At 40.3% G+C, this 24,591-nt stretch overlaps 1 protein-coding gene across 1 annotated transcript in view; it reads left to right on the top strand.

The window, feature by feature from the left end:
• Nucleotides 1-23,432, top strand: part of LOC115425748 (ADAMTS-like 2) — a 42,246-nt gene extending 18,814 nt beyond the window's left edge. The window contains exons 6-19 of the mRNA XM_030143489.1: nt 198-343; nt 4,202-4,325; nt 6,577-6,657; nt 7,236-7,411; nt 7,904-8,210; nt 9,230-9,578; nt 14,112-14,215; nt 16,219-16,345; nt 17,929-18,142; nt 18,222-18,377; nt 20,409-20,579; nt 21,189-21,365; nt 21,453-21,597; nt 23,305-23,432. Of these exons, the coding sequence (XP_029999349.1) occupies nt 198-343; nt 4,202-4,325; nt 6,577-6,657; nt 7,236-7,411; nt 7,904-8,210; nt 9,230-9,578; nt 14,112-14,215; nt 16,219-16,345; nt 17,929-18,142; nt 18,222-18,377; nt 20,409-20,579; nt 21,189-21,365; nt 21,453-21,597; nt 23,305-23,432 (2,405 nt within the window). The remainder of the gene's footprint in view (nt 1-197; nt 344-4,201; nt 4,326-6,576; nt 6,658-7,235; nt 7,412-7,903; nt 8,211-9,229; nt 9,579-14,111; nt 14,216-16,218; nt 16,346-17,928; nt 18,143-18,221; nt 18,378-20,408; nt 20,580-21,188; nt 21,366-21,452; nt 21,598-23,304) is intronic.
• The last annotated feature ends 1,159 nt before the right edge of the window (nt 23,433-24,591 follow it).

The raw sequence follows: 24,591 nt of genomic DNA on the forward strand, positions 1-24,591 counted from the left end.
TTAGTTCTTTTATGTCTGTCCATGTGTAAAAACTATAAAAACAGTAGAAAACATAAGTCACATAGTCAAACATGAGTTCAGACAAAAACAGGAAGTTTGATTCTACTGTCACTACATAGAAATCTGATAATGGACTAGAGCATCTAAACCCAGGGTTTTTCCATTATGGCGCTGACCTTTGACCCATGCCCTCACAGACGACTACGTCCACATCTCCAGTAACCCCTGCGACCTCCACTGCACCACCACCGATGGCCAACGCCAGCTGATGGTGGCGGCTCGAGACGGGACGTCCTGCAAATACAGCAGCTACCGCGGCGTCTGCGTCGACGGTAAGTGTGAGGTGAGTCCACGGCTTATTTACCTTTTACCCCTTTCACTTTAACTGTGGGTGTGATTTGGGGACATGTAGTGGTGGATGACGGTAACAACACCAGAAAAAAAGAAGCAAAGAAGAAGAAGAAACGTGTGGCATTATGTGTGGACACACCAGGAAACCCAATCTTTTTTTTTAAATTTAGTAGGAGATAGAGGGGTAATATATAATAATAATGAATATATCTGTAAATCAACACCATATTTATGTTCGTCGCCATGTTTATGGAATGACTTCTCGTGTCATCTTGCAATAATGAATAAACAAATCATCGCATTTGTGATTTAACCTCCTGAGACCCAGGAAATGTCAGCAAAGTACCAGCTTTTTTGTTTTTTAATTAAATAAGTGCCTATATTAGAAACATCATGATGCAACAGTTTTTTCAGATACAGTTTTTTAAATTTTTGTGGAATGTCCTTTGTGGTGGACAGTTTTCTTTTTTTTTGTATAAAGTTGTGAAAATCTTGTCCACAAATGTGCGCAGAAAACCCATAGCTGGGTCTGAGAAGGTTAATGGAAAAACCTACATTACGCACTTCTGTTTTTTCGACATTTAGTTGACATGGGTAAAGTTTTGCACAGATGTCCAATGGAAAAGCGACTTGTGTTAAATAACACGCAAAAGGATGAAAATGCGTACATATAGCTTGCCAAATGCAATAAACTGGCGACACAAACAACTTCATGAGATCAGTCTGTCTGTATAATAGAGGCATAGAAGCCGGGAGTCAGACATTAAAAGCATGCTAACTTTAACTTTTGCTTCACACCAACGTTAGTTACAGTAGTTATGGACCACACCCCCATGTATATAACTGCCCCCCCCCCCCCCCACTTACTATTCTGTCTTCACTAGTGTTTGTGAACGAGGTGTACAGACACAGTAGCTAACTGTTCTTTAAAGAAAAACACCCAGGAAGCTTCTTGCTATTCTGGATATTTACGTGATGACTGTAAAACTGTACATACAAAAACAAAATGTATGTTATGATCATGTATATTTCCATTTTTATGAGCAAAAAACATGTATAGAACATTAAAACACAATCTATCAGTGCTTTGTATATGTAATTCATACACAACATTGACTTATAGTGAGCTACAGTTCCAAAATACACACAAAAAAACGGCAGTTAATGATAGCGATTAGCACGATGCTAAAATATATGGAAAATCCCATAGGTATGCTAACGCTATTAGCGTCTTCCGGTAATGCACAAAAATAAAAGTATTAAGCAACACAAGGAGCCTCAACTGACTAAGTACAGTGATTTAACATCTTAATATATAACAATACTTACAAACAGATGTTTCTGTAGGGCCAAAAAACAGGTAACTGGTCTGGAACTGTGACCAACCTGACCAGACTCCTGCAGCAGTATAGAGGGTATGCACGTGACGTCACCGCTAGCGGAAGTCACCGCGGTTCCGCCCACTGAATGGAAGAAAGAGGGAGATGAGTGACAGTGATGGCTTCAATCCTGTCTGAAATGAAGAACAGTGTTGAATACAAAAATGGGGCAGAGCTGTTGTGAGATGGATTGTATTTTCAGGTTCTTAAAGCAGCGGGAGCTATCGTTTTACAGACACTGAAAGACAAAGAAAAGAGAAGGAGATGGATCCACAAATCCAGGAAACCAAACCTAGATCTGTGGATCCTGTTTGGTGTCAGCTAACATTCACTGATGCTGTATTTTTGGGTCCAATCAGACCTGAAATGACCAATTGTTTTGGCTAACGGTCCTAATTAGTGCAGCTCTTGGTTTCATGATCAGATCTTTCCTGTTTTTTGTCTTCATTTTGCGATTGTGAACCTTGTGCTCCTACATGATTAGTAAACTAACTGAAACTGAGGCTAACCTAGTTTTACAAATACGGAGGAACTGGAGAATAAAGCTACGACGGAGTATTAGGACCACAGAAGAAAAGAAAAACACTGTCACTACGAGTTTAAAGTTATAAAATATGGACATAAAACCAGTAATTTTATGAGAATAAAGTCAAATACAAAAAGAATCACAATGTTATGAGAATAAAGTCGTAGTTATAAAAAAAACTCATAATTTAACAAAAATGTCATTTGTTTATGAGATTAAAGTTGTCATATTCCAACAATAAAGCCATAATATGACAAGAATAATGTGTTAATTTACAAACAGGTGTATAAATCTCGTCACGTAGCGGTGACGTCACGTGCAGACCCTCTATTTACCATAATTCCCACAGCACATGAAGGCAGCATAAATTAATCCAAATGCGATCTTTTTTCTTCCTCCCTGCGTTAATGCATGAGGTTGTTCCAGTTTCCCACATTTTCTGTTTCTGTGCGAATAAAATGTGACTCAGAAAAGAAACTAAATGTGTTTGGTCAGCTTTTACGTCTGATGGTTAAAGGTTTGACTCAGGAGTCGTCATCTCCACTTCGCCGTGAGTTCACGCAGAAATTTAACAAAATGAAGAAGACAGAAAAACAACAAGGACACATACGACGTCCGCGTGTTGGAGGATGGAAGTGACGGTTCAGATCCCAACATCCCTTTGGGTTTTTACATCTATTAGAAACATGAAGATACAGGAAAAAAAAAAAAAAAACACTGGAATGTGATGTGGAGGATGGAGCCTCAGGTCTCCACAGGTTTATTTTTGGTCAAATATCCACTGGTTCATGTCCAGTATTTTAGTGAAATATCAAAAAACATCCGTCCCTGTTATTTGGAAGATGTATTAAGATGGAAATGTGTCCGAAAAAATAAATAAATAAATAAAGCAGAAGTTCAACTTTCTCTGCACCAGGGTTTCAAACTCATGTTAGTTCATGTTCCACATTCAGCCCAATACGATCTCAAATGGATCAGAACCAATAAAAGAATAACATAATAATCTATTATTAATGACAAATGTAAGTTTTTTTCAATGTTTTGGAGTGGAAAAAAAGTAAAATTACCTTAAGAAAATGTTTACATCTACAAATTATGCTTTAAAGTAATGTGAATAATATAAACAAATTGAAACTTCCCCCCAAAAATAAGTGCATTTTTAATTATATTATCTGTTACAGAAAGAATATTGGTTAAATTAGACTTATTTCTCTTAAGGCATTTCATCACATGTTTTATTCACAGCCCAATATGATCTCAAACAGGCCAGAACAGTAAAATAACAACATAAATCTCTTTGGTAGGATGGGACTCTTTGGTACGATGGGACTCCTCGGTTGGATGGGACTCTTTGGTGGGATGGGACTCTTTGGTGGGATTTGACTCTTTGGTTGGATGGTACTCTTTGGTGGGATTTGACTCTTTGGTTGGATGGTACTCTTTGGTGGGATGGGACTCTTTGGTGGGATGGGACTCTGGTGGGATGGGACTCTTTGGTGGATAGGACTCTTTGGTGGATGGGACTCGTTGGTGGGATTTGACTCGTTGGTGGGATTTGACTCTTTGGTGGGATTTGACTCTTTGGTGGATGGGACTCGTTGGTGGGATTTGACTCTTTGGTGGGATGGGACTCTTTGGTTGGATGGGACTCTTTGGTGGGATGGGACTCTTTGGTTGGATGGGACTCTTTGGTGGGATGGGACTCTTTGGTTGGATGGGACTCTTTGGTGGGATGGGACTCTGGTGGGATGGGACTCTTTGGTGGAATGGGACTCTGGTGGGATGGGACTCTTTGGTAGGATGGGACTCTTCCGCAGCCACTTTTGGCCCATGGGTTGTATGTTTGACGCCTTTGCTCTACCCATATTCAGACGACCTCCCACCAGCCTCCACCTGCCCTGTTACATCATGACAGGTGGTTTAACCATGTGACTTGTGTTCTCAGCCAATCGGATGCGACGGTGTGCTCTTCTCCTCCAACACCCTGGATAAATGTGGCGTCTGTCAGGGCGACGGCAGCAGCTGCAGCAGAGTCACTGGAAACTTCCGCCGCGGCGCCACCACGCTAGGTCTGAGTTTCAACATCTACCAAAGATTATCCCACCCATAGATGTCCTAACACTAACCACTATAGCAAATAATCTGCACAGCCACGCAGTAATGGCAAAAGGTTTTTCATACAGTTTGTTTTGAACTTTTTAAAATATTTTTTAGCATTTCGTCAACTTGAGCCATAAACAAAAACACCAAATACTCAATGACTGTCATATGTTTAACCCTATAAATTACATGTTTGTCATAGAAACAAACCATTTTTTTAATGCAAAAAGCACAATTTTGTTTTTTTTTTCAATATACTACATAAAAAAATGTTGTTTTTTTTTTTTCATCCTGGCGTATGATTAACACAAACATTGGTTAATATGCATTATTATTTTTTGTGCTAAGTCAAATGTTAAAAATGTGTCGTCAGCTTCATGCTATAATTGCCTATGTCATATTTTTGGCCAAATTTCATTATCTGCATGACTTCACACCTCTGCTTCATTTTATGCAGATATCACAATTAGGCCAAAAATATGACTTAGGAAATTATGTTATGAGGCTAACGAAATGCTAACATGTGTCAGTGTGTTTTTTGTTCTCACTTGATAGAAGGGTGTTAGTGTAATCATGTAAAAATGTAAAAATGTAAAAAAAAAAAAAAAAAAAAAAAAAAATTAGGCTAAAATGAACAACTTTTCAATTCTGACCTTAAACAAACTGAGAAATACAATCCAACCTTTAATAATATGAAGTGTAAAGTGTGAATAATATGCTGACCTGGATACCAGAGGGTTAATAATAATATAAGTCTAAACCAGTGGTTCTTAACCTGGGTTCGATCGAACCCTAGGGGTTCGGTGAGTCAGTCTCAGGGGTTCGGCGGAGGTCAAGACACACACTCGACTCATTAGTCGGGTGTGTGTGTCGGGCTAGGTCTGTGTTAACAAACGGCTTCTTTCTCTGATTGACATCCAATATACGCGGTGTATTGTTGTTGCTTATAGCACTACAACACATCCGGAAGTGTTTATAATCTCTTCCACTCGTCTGACGATGAATTATTTGAGTATTTTCCACATTGTTATTATGACTTTTGCTACTTCCTGTTAACCACGGAGGCAGCCATGTGTGGCATTTGTTTACATTTTTCGGTCACCGCATTGGTCAGTTACAATCATGTGACGACCGACGCACCGTGGTGGATGGAGAAATCGTATTACGCTAAAGCCGAGCTAGTGCCATAATAAAACAACGATCACAAAAATACTGAAGGAGTATAACGAGAACTTTTTTTTTTTTATACACTACATGCAATTATCTTTTTTTATGTCAAAATTGCGTGGTTCGGAAAGTTCGGAGCGAGATGAAATGAAAACCAGGTTGACCTGACGGCCTACACATACAGGGGTTGGACAAAATAATGGAAACACCTTAAAAAATCAACAAAATATAATTTAATATGGTGTAGGTCCGCCTTTTGTGGCAATTACAGCCTCAATTCTCCGAGGTATTGATTCATACAACTTGTGAATTGTTTCCAAAGGAATTTTAAGCCATTCTTCAGTTAGAATACCCTCCAACTCTTTTAGAGACGATGGCGGTGGAAATCGACGTCTTACTTGAATCTCTAAAACTGACCATAAATGCTCAATAATGTTGAGGTCTGGGGACTGTGCCGGCCATACGAGATGCTCAACTTCATTAGAATGTTCCTCATGCCATTCTTGAACAATTCTAGCTGTATGGATTGGGGCATTATCATCTTGAGGTGAAGGTGTTTCCATTATTTTGTCCAACCCCTGTACATATACACGACAGCAGAAGTCCCACTGATTTGCAGTAAATATTCATTATTATTGTAGCCTGATGGAAATTAGGTGACGGGTGTGTGTTAAAATGTTAAAAATGATAAATAGCATAAATACAATAAGTTCATTATTGGAACACATAAGGTTACAAATTAAAACCATTTCAGTGTGGTTGTACTAAAAAAGGTCATGTCTTTGTGAAAAGGTATGTAATTTGTTGTGAGTTCATGCACTGTATTGGTTTTGTTCTTTGAGCACAGTGATGTTAATGCACGGTTCATTTTGTGCACCAGTAAAACATATGCCGGTGTCTTGAATTTGAAAAAAATCATATTGTATTTTTTAATAAAGAAGGGTTCGGTGAATGCGCATATGAAACCGGTGGGGTTCAGTACCTCCAACAAGGTTAAGAACCACTGGTCTAAACTGATCAGGGGTTCACTGTCGTCTGTCTTCTGTCGTTAAGGTTACTCCTTCATCACCCAAATCCCTGAAGGATCATGGGATATCCAGATCATTGAGAGGAAGAAGTCAGCAGACGTCCTGGGTGAGTTTTCCTTCAGTGGGTGTGTGTATTTATGTGTGTGTTTATGTGTGTATTTAAGTGTGTATTTATGTGTGTGTTTATGTGTGTATTCATGTGTGTATTTATGTCTTTTTTTAAAATGTGTTTTTCTGTGTGTTTTTATGTCTTTTTTAATGTGTGTATTTTTCTTTGTGTATTTATGTGTGTTTTTGTCTTTTTTTTAAATGTGTGTTTTTCTGTGTTTTTCTGTGTTTTTAATGTTTTTTTTTGTGTTTTATGTGTGTGTATTTCTGTGTGTTTTTATGTATTTTTTTGTGTGTATTTATGTGTGTTTTTATGTCTTTTTTTAAATGTGTTTTTCTGTGTTTTTCTGTCTTTTTTTTTTTTAAATGTGTGCATTTCTGTGTGTTTTTATGTCTTTTTTAAATGTGTGTATTTCTGTGTGTATTTCTGTCTTTTTTTCAAATGTCTGTATTTATGTGTGTTTTTATGTTTTTTTAAATGTGTGTATTTCTGTCTTTTTTTTAAATGTCTGTATTTGTGTGTGTTTTTATGTTTGCATTGCGTTGTGTAACCGTGTGTTGTGTGTCGTGGGTCAGCTGTGACCGATCAGGCCGGGAACTTCTTCTTCAACGGTGCCTACAAAGTGGACAGTCCGCAGAACTTCCACGCCGCCGGCACCGTGTTCAAGTACCGTCGGCCCATGGACGTGTACGAGACCGGCATCGAGTACATCGTAGCCAAAGGCCCCATCGACCAGGCCATCAACATCCTGGTACCAGTGAATATTATTATAGGAGTTAAATCCACAACAAAGACAAACATTTAATGGATCAGGACATTATTGTTATAAGATCAATTTACATCATATCCTAGAATTTTCATGTTCTCATAACAATATGTTTTAATTGTATAACAAGATGTAATAAAGTATTTTAAAGTTGTGTTTTCACATCTTTTGCACTTTTTTTTTTTTTTTTTTTTAGAAATTTGTGATTGAAATCTGTAAATTTCACAACACGAATAATAACAAACAAAATCATGTCTAACAGCATTTAACTTCAATTAAAAGAGAAAATAAAACATTAAAACACAGTAAAAACGTCCTAAAAACAAAACCAACAGCAGCAGATGTTATTTACTTTAACCCAAATAAACTATCAGTTCACATTATTTATCTGTTATTATTGGACTGGTCCGACCCACTTGGTACTGGTTCTGTCTGTGGAACCTGAACTAACATGAGTCTGACCCGGTTGTGTTCCAGGTGTGGAACCAGAACGGTCGGACCCCGTACATCACCTACGAGTACACGGTCCTGCGGGACTCGCTGCCCCCCGTCCCCCCTCCCCCGGTCTACACGGGCTCCGACTCCTCGGCCGGGGAGGTGTCGGTGGAGGTAGGGCTGGGGGTGGGGGGTCTGCTGCCCCCCAACGGCAGCATCTACGACCATGGCACCGCCGACACCGACCAGGGTCCAGACGGACAAAAGGTCCAAGAGACCAATGAGGTCTACGAGGAGACGGCGGCCATCGACTGTGACCAGGACGGAGCTCCCGGGCCCAAATATACAGGTACCAGAACCAGCAGGACCCAAATATACAGGTACCAGAACCAAAAAAAAAACAAACCCAAATATACAGGTACCAGAAACAAAAAAACCCAAATATACAGGTACCAGAACCAGCAGGACCCAAATATACAGGTACCAGAACCAAAAAAAAAAACAAAAACAAATATACAGGTACCAGAACCAAAAAAACCCCAAATATACAGGTACCAGAACCAGCAGGACCCAAATATACAGGTACCAGAAACAAAAAAACCCAAATATACAGGTACCAGAACCAGCAGGACCCAAATATACAGGTACCAGAACCAAAAAACCCCAAATATACAGGTACCAGAACCAGCAGGACCCAAATATACAGGTACCAGAACCAAAAAAACCCCAAATATACAGGTACCAGAACCAAAAAACAAAACAAAAAACAAATATACAGGTACCAGAACAAAAAAAACCCCAAATATACAGGCACCAGAACCAAAAAACCCCCCAAATATACAGGCACCAGAACCAAAAAACCCCCCAAATATACAGGCACCAGAACCAAAAAAACCCCCCCAAATATACAGGTACCAGAACCAAAAAACCCCCAAATATACAGGTACCAGAACCAGCAGGACCTAAATATACCGGTACCAGAACCAAAAAAAAAAACAAATATACAGGTACCAGAAACAAAAAACCCCAAATATACAGGTACCAGAAACAGCAGGACCCAAATATACAGGTACCAGAAACAAAAAAAAAACAAATATACAGGTACCAGAAACAAAACCCCCCAAATATACAGGTACCAGAAACAGCAGGACCCAAATATACAGGTACCAGAACCAAAAAAACCCAAATATACAGGTACCAGAACCATCTTATCCTCAGTATACAGGTACCAGAACCAGCAGAACCCAAATATACAGGTACCAGAACCAAAAGAACCCAGGAAGGAAGGATCATGTTAAAGTCTTGTCTTGTGTGTTCTGTGTCGACTAAATTTTGATGTCGTCTGTCGTCACTTTAACTCGTGACCAGGAAACAGCAGCCATGCAGGAAGCACCGCCCACCCCCCAAGTGCTGCTGCCGGACCCCTGGACCCAGGTCCCGACTCCCCAAACCTCATCTGGAGGGTTCTGTTGGACGGCCGGATCAGTGCCGACGAGCTGCTCATCAACATCTCCACCAATCAGCTGCTGACGGAGGGAGGTGGCCTGTTCTCGTCAGAGGCGGGGCCAGAAGATGTGGAACTGAGCAGCGCCGAGCGGGTCAATGACACGCTAGAGTTCGCTCTGGGCCGCAAAGGCAACGACAGCGGCGATGGCCTGTACCAGAACAAAACGGTCCAGAGTGGAGGGCGGAGCTCCAGCCGCTCCAACAGAACCAGGTAAGTCCAACTGCAACCAGGTAACCCAACCAGAACCGGGCAACCAGACATGACTAGGGAACCCAAAAGAGTCAGATAATCCATCCAGAACCAGGTAAATCCACCCAGAACCGGGTAACCCAAACAGTAAATGCCACAGGTCATTGAACGCCACCATGAACGCCACAGGTCATTGAACGCCACCATGAACGCCGCAGGTCAAAAGATTCTTTAAAAAATCATTATCAGTAGCTTCAATGTTCCGTAACTGTGAGTGTAAGTCCAATTTGGACAAGTCTGAGTTTGTCGAAGTGAAGGTTGACGGTGATCGGAGCCGAGTCCTGATGTGACGTTCAACTGCTCTGATGTTTTTAGGACTTTCTGACATCCCTGCGAGGGTTTTATAATCAGGTCGGTCTGTCCTGAGACTCCAAATCAACACCACACTTTGAACTGATTCTGTCCCGAATCTGGGTCTGGTTCTGAATCAATCAATCGATCAATCAATCAATCAATCAATCAATCAATCAATCAAATTTTATTTGTATAGCGCCAAATCATTACAAAAGTTATCTCATGACACTTTACATCTAGCGCTGGTTGAAACCAGGCTCTCATGCTAAAGAACCTTCTGTACCAACAGCATCCATTTCCTGCTGATTCAGAACCACATTTTTATTTTACATTTTCTAAATATGATTGACCTCAGATTTGGTTTTTACACTCATTGTTCGCTGAGGAGCGTGGAACTCCACTTCCCACAATGCATGTCGCGACAAATTTCCGAAAATGCCCTAGTGACATACTGGCTCTGTTTGTAAACAAATGGACTTCGAAACTGTTCACTGTGAGGGAAGAGATTCAGGTGAGTAATCATGAAAAGACTTACAGATTCATGACACTTAGGTTATGACTCAGGTTTGACAGATTTGATGAAAAATTGGTGACAAAAGTCCTACGCAGCTTTAAGTAAAAGTCATCGACTGTGAATCATCAGGTTTTTATTCAGTTTGATGCATTCTAATAGAGGACCTCATGACTGTTCTGGTGTTAAGTCAAACATTGCAACGTCTGCAACACAAATGCCTGCATTTGTTTCCTGAAGCCAAAGTATTAAAGTTCTTCTGAAAGTTCTTGTCATTATTACTTACAATATGTAAGTACATAAATATGTAACAGTACGTATGTAGTGATGGTGGAATCAAACTTTTTGTTATTGTCTTCAGCTCATGTTTGAAGAGGTCACTTCCGTTTTCTAGGATTTTTTTTGCCATGTGCAGATGTAAAAGAACTAAATATGTCAGATTAATGATTAATTGTTGGCGTATTGGAGACAAATCCTGGTATGTTAATGTGTTCTGGAGTTTGGAGGTCTGGAATTGACTGAGGTTCTGAGAGTCGACTCATTCATTACTCAACATGATGTCATGACCAAGGTTCAAATAGTTTTGGATTGTTCATTCTAGTTTAGTTTTATTTAGTTTTGATTTTTTTTTTCTCTAATTCAGTTCGTTTTAATTAGTTTTTAGAGCAGATTTGCTATTTTTTATTACTTTTTGTTTTTTTTCTAAATGCTTAGTTTTAGTTTAGTTTTAGTATTAATTTTAGTTTAGTCGTCTCTTTTCTCTTCTTCTCTGTCGTCGTATTCAAATAAATCCCAGACAGGACTCTGCTGCTTTCTCCCAACTTTAGTCTCCATGTTTCCAGGTAGAGTGGGGACCAGAAGACGACTGGAAACCACAAGTGAACACAAGTGACAAGTATAGTGCCGATAGCTAAAACTGCTAGAGCGAAATAAATCACTTTCGTATCAATCCGACATTGACAAAGACGAAAACGAAGGGAATTTTATCCATAACTTTTATACATTTTAGTTAATTTTGTAAGCACACAATATAGTTTCAGTTAGTTATTGTGTTTTTTTCTTTTAACCTCCTCAGACCTAGCTATGGGCTTTCTGTCCACATTTGTGGACAAGAGTTTCACAACTTTGTACAAAAAAAAAAAAGAAAAGACAACTTTCCACCACAAAGGACATTCCATAAAAAATTTAAAAACTGCTTCTGAAAAAACTGTTGCATCATGATGTTTCCAATATAGGCACTTACTTAAAAAAAAAAAAAAAAAAGCTGGTACTTTGCTGACATTTCCTGGGTCTTAGGAGGTTAATAATAGTTTTTATTTATTTCAGTTAACGAAAATGTTTTTTCAGTTCTAGTTTTTGTCATTTCGTTAGTTTTCGTTAACAATAATAACCTTGGTCATGAGTCACATAAATATACACGTCACTTTTAATTAGTGTGTTATCTGTACGCATTATAGGCTTTCCGTGTGTATGTTCACACCGTGTCAAATACCACACAGTGAGGGTTAGGGTCAAGGTTAAGGTGAACCAGAGATCTTAGCGTAAATTGACATGTGATCAAATGGTGTTGAATAACAAGCGAAATGTAGAAAATGCATACGTATACCACGCCAAACACCATAAGAACTGTTGTGACATACATGGGATTTCATGGTATCAGTGTCCAGCACTAATTTGTGTAGAAGCGTCTGGATGTGAAGGGGACTGGTTTTATTCACCTTTATTCAATGATCTGCAGAGGTGTCCCAGTACTTTTGGTGATACAGTGTAGAAACGTGAATCCAAATGTTGGGAGTTTGTTTGAAGGACTTGGGTTTTGTGAGGTTTGTTGTAGGTTTGAGAGTAGATTTGACCTCTGTATCACAGACAGAGACAGAAGGATTAAAAATCAGGGAAGACATGTAGATGTACGGTACAGGCCGTAAAGCAGAGACAGACAGACAGACAGACGGACGGACAGACGGACAGACAGACAGACGGACGGACAGACGGACGGACAGGTAATAAAGATGTCCGACAGGTGAAGAGGCAGTGCGACAGGTAAACACCAACAGGAAACGCAGGTAGACAGACCAGCAGACAGCTTTAACATTCACCATATTTAGAATTCATCTGCAGCCAACACCCATAAAACACCCGACGACACGCCCCGGAGAGGAAACGAGCCCAGCAGAGGGAGGGGAGGGGGGGTCCAGCATGCAGCTACACACAAACAAATAATTCAAGGTATTTGCCAGACAAGCTGAGCCTCAGACTGCAGCTCCTCCAGGGAGCAAATAAAATGTGCAGGAATCAGTCTGGATGTGGAAGTAGAAGTCCAAGGGAGGGGTGGGGGTGGGGGGCTGTTATGACAAGAATGTGTGCTGGACTTTTATGCGATGTGATAAAAAGAACCAAAGTGCATCTGAATCACACTCCAACTCCACATGGATGATGTTCAGGTGATCCTGAGTAACTTGAACACAGTCACACACGAAGTGGACTTTAACCCTTTCATGCACAGTGGTCACTCCAGTGGACACCTATTCTCCAGCTGTTCTCTTGTATATTCATGGGTTTTGTTGTTTTATGAACATATCAGCCAACTCAGTGGACGCTTATGCACCATTCATACCATTACTGTAAATTTGCTGTTCTTGATAAACCTGATCTACAGTAATATGTTTGAGTATAAATCACTTGCTAGTTGTTATTAGACTGTAATTAGCAGTTTTCTTTAAAAAAAAAAAAGTTTTTTTTATATTATCTCAATGAAGTGAGTAATAAGTAGTATTAGAGTATATTAAAATGTGAGAAAACATCAGATTAGCTGCATTAAAAGTTTTCACACAGTATATCACTTTCTGTTATTATATTTTAACCCTGTAAAGCCTGAACCATTAAATCACTGACAGAAAATTCTAGTTCTTTGAAACTGGAGCCTTTATTGGTCCTTCTGAACAACCCAAATTTTATTTAATTTTTTTTTTTTAAATATCAATTTCCATTATGAGTTTCCATTTTGTATCAAATTTGACACATCAGGTCTCAATGCTCAAACATTATTTTTGAACAAACAAAAACGTAATATAACACAAACATGTCTAACAAATTGGTAATTGCTTTTCAGAACTGTCGAAGTTCTGCCTCCTCCCTCAATGACAGTCTTGTAGTGTCACTAGAAAGGCCTCTGGTGAACGTGATAATCCCCTCTGGTGGATTATCCGTGTATTGCATGTACCTAATTGTATACATCAGGTTTTTCAAGACAAAAAATATCACACTGATCATGTAGAGGGCTTCAAAACTTAAGTATCAAATATGATACATTTGGTGTTATAGGGTTAAAAACATGTTTCTTTGCTTAAAAAATTAAATGCATGGTGTCCAGCTGAGTGGACATTTTTGTAACTCCATAAAAAAATAGGTTCACTAAAAAAAAAAATCAATCACATTAGTTTTTTCATACCTAAAGAAGAATAAAAACACTCAGGAAAAAAAAAAATTGACTAAGGTTCTCATAATTCATGCATCAAAGGGTTAAGGACTCATCATCCATCAGTGACACTTTAATGAGACAGAACCGTATCAGTACTGCAGTATGTACCTGTGACATGTAGTACTACTGCAGTGGAAGTACGCAGTCATATTCCACGCCCGTGCACAGATGTTTTGTGTGTTTGTGTGTTTTGTGTGTTTGTGTGCGTCAGAGGGAATCCAAGGCTTTACCAGAAGAACCTGAAGCTGAGCGCCGCTGACATGTACCGATGGAAACTGTCGTCACAGGAGCCCTGCAGCATGACCTGCTCTATAGGTAACCACGGCAACCAGGAGGACTTTTACTGAAGAAACAACAACAAAAAAACACCACTATTAGGTCTGTAACCCTTTAACCCCTGAGCCCTGAGTCCAGGTAAAGGTGAACATATTAACATTAGGTAAGTGTATTTGTACAAATCATACACGGGGGGAAGTCAAAGGGCTACACAAATAAAAGACAAGTTATAAACACACGGACATGATGAAGGATTAAAAACAGTGAAATATAGAAAATGAAAAAAAAAAGTCAAAGGAAAGAAGTGCAGACAAAACCATTTCAGTTATCATACGCAGAACTAAAAACAAATGTTAAATGTGATGCAGAATGAAAAGCAGATGAAATATGTCTGTCTGCATGAGGTCAACCAATAGGATGCACAGAACAGAGTCAGCTGATGTGGGCGGGACCTGGTCAGCTGTTGTCAATCATGTACTGATGTGGATGTCACAGCCTGAATTCACGACAACTGACCAAAGTCACCAAACAAATAATAATAATAATAAAAAAGGACCAACTTAACTTGTAAATATGACAACAATCACAATAAAACTTATAAAACTGTGAACACATTCTTTTCCACATGACCTCAGTGCCTCTACGTCGTGTAAATGAGGGAAACCTGTTTGATTTTGGAGACATACAGAAAGATTTGAATCAGATCTCTGACAATGGAGGCCCTTATTATATTTATCAATCAATCAATCAATCAATCAATCAATCTTTATTTATATAGCACTTTTCATACATTAAGGGTGTAGCACAAAGTGCGTTACATATAAATTTAAAAATCAGTACCACCCACCCACCCACCCAACCGCTCACACACACACACACACACACACACACACACCCAACCGCACACCCACAAGCACTGACATACTTAAAAAGACTAATTGAGCACGAGAGGACCAGAAAGTAAAAGTAAAAGAGGAGGCGCTGTCTCAGGGAGCCATCCGCACCAGGGGGCAGCCGCCGACCCCGGCAACCAGGCACCAGCGACACAGCCCCGCATCCCAACCAGTGGGAGAGGGCAACAGGGACCCCCACCCACCAGAAAGGAGCAGACCCCAGTGAAAGAAGGCACCACAGCCACCTGAGTCCACAGCCCCCCCCCCCCCACACACACACACAGAGGGCTCCCTCTGATGAAGCACTGGAAAATATAGATAAGAAATATTAAAAAGATATAAAAGAATTGATTAAAAGAATCTAAATGTAAGACATAAATATAATATAAATATTAAACATTAAAATGGTCAAACAGAAGCATTGGTTAAAAGAAACTTAAGATATATATATATATATATATATATATATATATATATATATATATATATATATATATATATATATACATATACATATATATATATATATATATAACTCTAAAACCTTGGAGTGGATAAAACAGAGGCATTAGTCTTGAGCCTGGTTTTAAAAGTGTCTCCATTCTCTGCGGTCTGAGGTTCCCTTCAGGCTGTTCCATAGGCCAGGAGCAGAATGCTGAAAAACTGCCTCGCTGTTAGTTTTTGTGTTGGCTTTTGGAACTGTTCGAAGGCCCGTGCCAGAGGAGCTCAGGGTCCGTGAGGGTTCATAAGGTAAAAGCAAGTCTAAAAGATAAGAAGGTGCAAGACCGTTAAGACATTTAAAAACTATTAAAAGGACCTTAAAATCGACCCTGAAACACACAGGGATGCAATGCCAATGCAGTGATTTTAAAACCGGTGTAATGTGAGCCCGCCTTCTGGTCTTTGTCAGCACTCGAGTGGCTGAATTCTGAAGGAGTTGGAGTTGTGAGATTCTATCTTTGGGAAGACCAGAAAGCAGGGCATTACAATACATTACATTTATTGTCCACTGAAACACATCGTTCATTCATTACCTATAAAACCCCCACAGATGAATCATTTCTGTTCATTTTTACGGTTCTAGGATGTGTTTTCATTCTCCACTGGTTACTGTTACATGCGTTTCCTTGTGTTTTTCTGTGTCTTCAGGAGTGTCCAAATCTTTCGTCACATGCATTCGTTATGACGGCGTGGAGGTTCATGACATGTACTGCGACGCTCTGACCAGACCTGAGCCGGTCCATGACTTCTGCATCGGCAGAGAATGTCAGCCCAGGTACCTGTTCACCATCTGCCCTCTAGGGGGCGACAAAATGAATGGAACTGAACAGAAAATAAGCACTAACACAGTGGTTTCAAACCTTTTTGTCACATGACCCCATTTTAACATCATAAATTTCTGGCGACCCCAGACATTCAAAATGGAGACATGCTTTTACGAAAACTAATTAGTTTTTGATCATGTAATAGTTTTCTATACTATATAGTTCTATATAGTTTTCAGGTTAATTTTAAAGGACATTTAGTTTATATGATGTATATTATTGTGGACAGAGGCAGTAAATCCAGGTGTAGATTACTGCACAATGGGAGAATAGGATTTTCTTTGGTCAGGATATGTACAGTCAGTCCAGCTTGGATTTACAAGGAGGACAATTAATACAGAACAAACAAGAACTGAAACTATGAATTATGAAAGAGCTGCAGCATCTGAAACTGACCACAATGAACATTTGACACAGAAACAGAACCACAGTGCTGCAGTTTCACAACCACTGATGGTCTGATATGGATTGGGATTGGCTCTGTCAACTCACCACCTATTTTTTATTAGTAATTTTTTAACCTTTTCTTTTTTATCTTATTTTATCAATTACTACAAATTTCAGGCGACCCCACATGGGGTCCTGACCCCAAGGTTGAAAAACACTAATGTGTTGATATGTATATTAATTTCCTCCTGTTTACCATGTTCCAAACCGTTAAACTAAAGAAGCACAAGGACAAAATTAATCAGTGATTCCTCATATAACCTCCTCAGACCCACCTATGGGTTTTCTATCCACATTTGTGGACAAGAGTTTCACAACTTTATACAAAAAAAAGAAAAGAAAACTGTCCACCACAAAGGACCCATCCATCCATTATCCTCCGCTTTATCTGGGGCCAGGTCGCGGGGGTAACAGTCTAAGCAGGGATGCCCAGACTTCCCTCTCCCCAGACACCTCCTCCAGCTCTTCCAGGGGGACCCCAAGGCGTTCCCAGGCCAGCTGAGAGTCTCCTCCCGGCGGGACATGCCCAGAACATCTCCCCAGGGAGGCGTCCAGGAGGCATCCGAAACAGATGCCCGAGCCACCTCCACAAAGGACATTCCATAAAAATTTTTTAAAACTGCATCTGAAAAAACTGTTGCATCATGATGTTTCCAATAGAGGCACTTATTTAATAAAAACAAAAAAAGCCGGTACTTTGCTGGCATTTCCTGGGTCTGAGGAGGTTAAAGGTAAAAACCTCTAGTTTAGTTTTTGCTACATCAGGTTAAATTTAGCTGTAACTATTTTCTTCCTTCATTTTGTTTTATCCCATTTTTGAGCAAGGATATAATAAATATTTGAATCTCTCTAAAAAAAAATACAAAAATATTAATAAAATGTACAAAACTGTCAGAAAAAATGCATTTTGTAAAACCTGAAGATGTGACTTAAAAATAAACCCGCCCAGGATGTCCATATAAGGAGCTGTATGTTATTCCCATGGTCATTTACCCAGGGTGCACCTGTACTCCGTCCTTGTAGCTCCATCTGTCTGGCTCCGGCCCTGACCAGTGTGGGTGTGGATGTGGGGGGGGGGGTCTTGCAGGTGGGAGGCCAGCAGCTGGAGCGAGTGTTCCCGGACCTGTGGGGAGGGGTTCCAGTTCCGTCAGGTCCGATGCTGGAAGATGCTGTCCCCAGGTCTGGACAGTTCCGTCTACAGCGACCTGTGCACCATGGCCGACCTGGAGAGGCCCGTGGAGAGGCGGGCCTGCAAGAGCCCGGCCTGTGGTCCGCAGTGGGAGGTGGCCGAGTGGACCGAGGTACCGCCCCCCCGCCCCACTCACTCATTGGTCCGTCCACATCAGAGGACGGTTCTGACCTGTTTCTGTGTCCGTCCAGTGTCCGGCCAAATGCGGCCGCAGAGCTCAGGTGACCCGCGATGTCCGCTGCTCCGACGAGACCAGACCATGTGACCCCATGACCAAACCCCCCGGTGTCAAGAACTGCACCGGGCCCCCCTGTGAACGCCACTGGACTGTGTCCGAGTGGGGACCCGTGAGTGTCCAACATGTGTCCAATATGTGAATTATCTTAACGAGTGGAAATCTGAGTGATCTTCATATCAGCTGTTTGTGTTTGTCATTATTTAAAGGTTTTTATGTTATTATTTTACTTTAGATCACAGGTGTCAAACTTGTGTCCCGGGGGCCAAATCCGGCCCGCCAAAGGATCCAATCTGGCCTGTAGGATGAATTTGTGAAAAACAAAAATTACACTGAAGAAATTAACAATCGAGGATGTCAAAATCATTTTAATTCAGATTCCACATACAGACTCATTAGATCTCAAGTAGGTCAGAACCAGTCAAATAATATCATATTAAACCTATAAATAATGAAAACAGCAAATTTTCTCTTGGTTTTAGTGTAATAAAGTAAAATTACATGAAAATGTTTATATTAAAAAACTGTTGTTCTACAAAAAGTGTGAATAACCTGAAATGTCTTAAGATAAGTAAATGCAATTGTACCAATATTCTGCCTGTTACTAAATGTTTTGCGTATTTGTAATTGTAATGTCAGTTGTAATGCACATGTGTAAATGATAAACTGATAATCTGAGGCAGAATATTGTTAAAATTGGAGTTGTTTTTCTTAAGACGTTTTCAGTTGTTCATGTTATTCAGATTTTTATAGATGTAAACATTATCATAATTTAATTCTACTTTTTTCACTGTTATTTTACTGGTCCAGCCCACTTCTATCATATTGGGCTGAATTTGGAACCTGAACTAAAATGATTTTAACATTCTTTACTGTTAATATGTTTAGTGTAATGTTTTCATTTCTCAGATTCGTCCCATGGGAGGGGTTGGACCTCGTGGTGTCCAGTTTTGGCCCACAGGCCGTATGTTTGACCTCGTTGGTTTCAACCTTCTCTGAACTGTTCATATTTGAGGTGTTTTCACTCGTAAACGACAGCCTTTTGTCCGTCTACTGTTTCCCTGATTTACGGGGTTGATGCGACAGTAAAAGCACCTGTTCACAGCGTCTCCACGTGTCTTTTATTACCTGATGGTTTATGTCGTTGGACACAAACAATCTTTTCTGATGTTCCACAGTTTTTACAACCGCAGATCTTTCCAGGTTCTTCTCCAGATCCATCTACAAACATGAAACACGTTTAATAGCAAAACATAAAATCGATAACATTTATCATCATTACTGATCAATCATGAACAAAGTATTTTATATTTCTGAGGAATTTTCCCTCTTTCAAACCTGTTTCAGGCTCATATTTATGTACAACAGTCGAGTATTTTACCTGCTCATGTCTGTAAGCGTTTAAATCACCACAAAAACCCACTTTAGTTCAGAGTCCACATTCAGACCAGTATGATCTCAATTCAAATAATAACAAAATAACCTATAAATTATGTCAACCTCAGAATTTTCTTTGTTTTATTAAAAAAATAAAATTTAATTCAATGATGAAAATGTTTACGTCTAGAAACTATCAAAAACACGTGAATAAACTTGAAAATTTGAATTTTTTTCAGAAAAATAAGCCTAATTTTAACAATATTCTGCCTCAGTTTATCATTTACACATGTAGATTAACATGTACGGATCACAGTGGATCTACAAATAAACAAAACATTTAATAACTGACAGAATATTGGTACAATTACATTGATTTATATTCAGATGTTTCACGTTTTTCATGTTTGTTCAGATTATTCACATTTTATTTTGAAAGGATAGTTTGTAAATGTAACATTTTCATGTCATTTTACTTTTTTACACAAAAACAAAAGGGAAGTGTTTGTATTTGTCATTATTTATAGGTTTTAATGACAGGATTTGACTTCAGATCCTTTTGGTCTGAATGTGGAACCTGAACGAACCTCAGTGGGGTTCGGTTTGGACCCTGTGGAGGCCTGCTTTGGTCCATGGGCCGTATGTTTGAGGCCCCCCCCCCAGGTTCTGCTGAACGACGTCTTATAACCAGTGTTTCCTGTGATGGTGTGTCTGTGTTGTGATGAGTGGTGCCTGTGACCTTTGACCTCTGACCCTGTCCTTGCAGTGCTCGGGGTCGTGCGGTCAGGGGAAGATGGTGCGTCATGTGTACTGTAAGACCCCCGAGGGCCGCGTGGTCCCAGAGAACCAGTGTGCAGCCGAGACCAAGCCCCTGGCCATCCACCCCTGTGGAGAGAGGGACTGCACCCCCCACTGGCTCAGCCAGGACTGGGACAGGGTGAGTCACAGCCACTGGAAACACTGGGGATACTGGGTATACTGGGTATGCTGGTAACACTGGGTATACTGGTTATACTTGTTTTACTGGGTAACACTGGACTGGGAGGTAGTAGGATTAGTAGTAGTAGTAGTAACAGTAGTAGTAGCAGTATTAGCAGTATTAGTGGTAGTAGTAGTAGTATTAGCAGTAGTAGTAGTAACAGTAGTAGTAGCAGTATTAGCAGTATTAGTGGTAGTAGTAGTAGTATTAGCAGTATTAGTGGTAGTAGTAGTAGTATTAGCAGTATTAGTGGTAGTAGTAGTAGTATTAGCAGTATTAGTGGTAGTAGTAGTAGTATTAGCAGTAGTAGTAGTAACAGTAGTAGTAGCAGTATTAGCAGTATTAGTGGTAGTAGTAGTAGTATTAGCAGTATTAGCAGTAGTAGTAATAACAGTAGTAATAGTAGTATTAGTAGTAAATATAGTCCAGGTCATGTGATCTCTCTGTTACTTCCTGGTTCAGTCTCGTCTCCATCCTCAGACTCAAACCCAGTTCAGTATCTGACTCTCATGAGTTCCACTTCCTGTTCACTTCCTGTGGGCGTGTCCATGTCTTTTGCCCGTACAGTGCAACACCACCTGTGGCCGTGGCGTGAAGCGGAGGAATGTCCTCTGCGTCGGCATCAGCGGCGGCAAGTTCCAGATCTACGACGACGAGGCGTGCGGCGGCGACGAGAAGCCGGACGAGGAGAACACGTGTTTCGAGAGGCCGTGTTTCAAATGGTACACGACGCCCTGGTCCGAGGTGAGTCCCACCTGACCCACTCCCCCAGGTAAAACCCCGCCCCCTGCTCGTCCAGGTTAATGTGTCTCCATCTGCGTTCCTCCTCAGTGCACGAAGACGTGCGGCGTGGGCGTGAGGATGAGAGACGTCAAGTGTTACCAGGGTCGGGAGCTGGTGCGAGGATGTGACCCCCTCACCAAACCGGTGGCCAAACAGACCTGCACCCTGCAGCCCTGCCCCACGGAGCCACCAGGTAATGCCACGGCAACGCCATGGCAACATCATAATTCAATGGCAACGCCATGGAAACACCATAATGCAATGGCAACGCCATGGAAACACCACAGCAAAATCATGGCAACATGGTTTTGGAGTCACAAAACCATTAAAAAGAGCATGAAAAAAAGCATAAAAATGTTGAATTTGCCCCCGGTACCAGAGGCAGCCACAGTTCCATCTGTGTTACCATGGTAACCCACACTACACATGTACCAATATACAACCATCTATATGTCCACGAAACCAGAAGAGCATCAGCTGAAAGCTCAATAAAACTAACTGTCAGAAACCAGAACACAACTCAAAGTAATACTTAAATGGTCGTTTTTATGATTATTTTGCTCAATTTTCTTCCTTTTTGTGATATTTTTGTTAATTTTTGTTCATTTACATGTTTCTTTACATTGCTTCGTTTTGTTCAGTTTGGTGTTCTTTTTCCAGCTTGTATTCATTCGTTGTTCATTATCTTACCTTATCTGCTCATTTTGTTGCTAATTTTGTTCATTTTTGTTCATTTTCATGATTATTTTGTTCATTTTCTCATTGATTTTATTAATTTTCTTCTGCTTTGTTTAATTTTCTTCTGTTCCTTGTACATTTTCTAACTTGTATCCTTTTTTGTTGTTGTTGTCTGTGTCATTTTATATGGTCAGTAATATGGTACATTTTAATAATTTTATAGGTTATTTTATTCACTTCTTGTTTGTTTCATTTTCAGCTTTTCTTTACTTCCTCAATGATTTTGTTCAAACCAGGGTGTGTTGTGAATAATTTAGTAAAACAACAAACTAATGAGAAAACCTCTGCAGTGCTAAGCTAACAGCGTTTAGCTAACAGCGCTAAGCTAACAGAGTGTAATTTGGTACATTTTAATAAATTTATAGGTTACTTGATTCATTTCTTGTTCATTTCATTTAAATTTTTCTTTATTTTACTCAATGATTTTGTTCAAACTAGGGTATGTTGTGAATAATTTAATAAAACAACAAACTAAAGAGACAACCTCTGCAGCGCAAAGCTAACAGCGTTTAGCTAATAGCGCTAAGCTAACGGCTCTAAACTAACAGAGTGTAATTTGGTACATTTTAGTAATTTTATTGGTTATTTTACTCATTTATTGCCCATTTCATTTCAGTTTTTCTTTACTCAATGATTTTGTTCAAACCAGGATATGTCGTGAATAATTTAACACAACAACAAAGTAATGAGACAAACCCTGTAGCCCTAAGCTAACAGCGTTTAGCTAACATCGCTAAGCTAACGGTGTTAAGCTAACAGCGCTAAGCTAACAGCACTAAACTAACAGAGTGTAATTTGGTACATTTTAGTAATTTTATTGGTGATTTTATTCATTTCTTGTTTATTTCATTTCAGTTTTTCTTTACTTTACTCCATGATTTTGTTCAAACCAGGGTATGTCGTGAATAATTTAGTGAAACAACAAACTAATGAGACAACCTCTGCTGTGCTAAACTAATAGTGTCAAGCTAGCAGCAGTAAGCTAACACTAAGCAGATCCAACAGTACAAGGATTATTTCTAACACTATTATTTCTTCACTGAATGACACAAAGAAGAACAAACACAAAGGAACATAATGAGGACATGATGCAGAATGTTGTCCTACCTTTACTGGATCATAACTTGGTTTTACATGAATGAATCTTCTGTGTGTTGTGCAGATGAGAGCTGTCAGGATCGTCCCTCCACCAACTGTCTGCTGGCGCTGAAGGTCAACCTGTGCAGCCACTGGTATTACAGTAAGGCCTGCTGCCACTCCTGCCGCGCCGTACGACCTCCCACCTCCTAGTCCAGGACGCCGCCGCCGCCGCCGCCGCCTCCCTCCACGCCACGAGGAAAGAAAAGGGTCCGCTTCCGTCGGTACTCCACCGACTGTGAGCGAACGGGGGAAGCAGACCGTCACCACAAACAACCTTTTCACAGCCGAAAAACACGCAGACGTTTTTATTTTCCTTTCGTTTCGTGTGTTTGAGACGACAAATGAAACGACAGACAGAAAAAGTACTGATAGTACTGTTTTTCCAACCTTGGAGATCCTGGCGTACACTGAGGCCGCTCGGGCTACGTTCAGACTGCAGGTAAACCCGATGTTTTAGCCCATATGTGACCTGTGTCCGATTTGTTAAGACAGTTTGAACGGCACTAATCCGATATTTTCAAATCTGACCCAGGTCACTTTCATACGTGGTCCTAAATTTTCCACTGTGATATCATGAAATGCACAAATATACACGCCACTTTTAATTGCCGCGTTATCTGTACGCATTATAAGGTTTCCACCACGTAAAATACCACACAATTAGCGCAATTAGGATTAGGGTTAGCGGTTACGAATATGTAAACTGGAGATCCTGGCGTACACTAACACGTGATCAAATGGCGTTGAATAACACGTGAAACGATGAAAATGTGTACATATAACACGCTAAATGCCATAAGCACTAGCGTGACGTACAACGCGATTTCATGACGTCAGTCTGTTCATTTCATAAATTCTTCCTTTGGGTGGGATTGGACTCTTCGGTGTCTGTTTTTTTTGCCCACGGGCCGTATGTTTGACACCCCCGAAGTACAGTCTGCGGTCTTCGTCGTTGTAAACCCCGGTGGCTGATGGGTAATGACGGACCCTCTTCCTCTAACATGGTGTGGAGTCGGAGTCGATCAGCTGCGAAGAAAAGCTCTAATAAATTATTTCTCCTCTGAATATACTGCATGACTAGAATATTTAATACAGATACTGTCGATGAGTCTTATTTAAGTGTTTTTTGAGTTTTTCGGCACCCGGCGCAGCCCCAACAGAAAGTCCAAGGTTTCTGTTGGCGTTGGTCGCCGTGCCGACGCGAGGCGTATTTATTAGTCATAGCACATTTTCATTTATCGTGACGCTCCTGTCGGTCGGCGCCGGTGGCCGGACGCCAGTGTAGGTCTGTGTGACGGCGAGGAAGAGC

Source organism: Sphaeramia orbicularis, chromosome 9 (genome assembly GCF_902148855.1).
Source record: "Sphaeramia orbicularis chromosome 9, fSphaOr1.1, whole genome shotgun sequence".
NCBI classification, from domain to species: Eukaryota; Metazoa; Chordata; class Actinopteri; order Kurtiformes; family Apogonidae; genus Sphaeramia; species Sphaeramia orbicularis.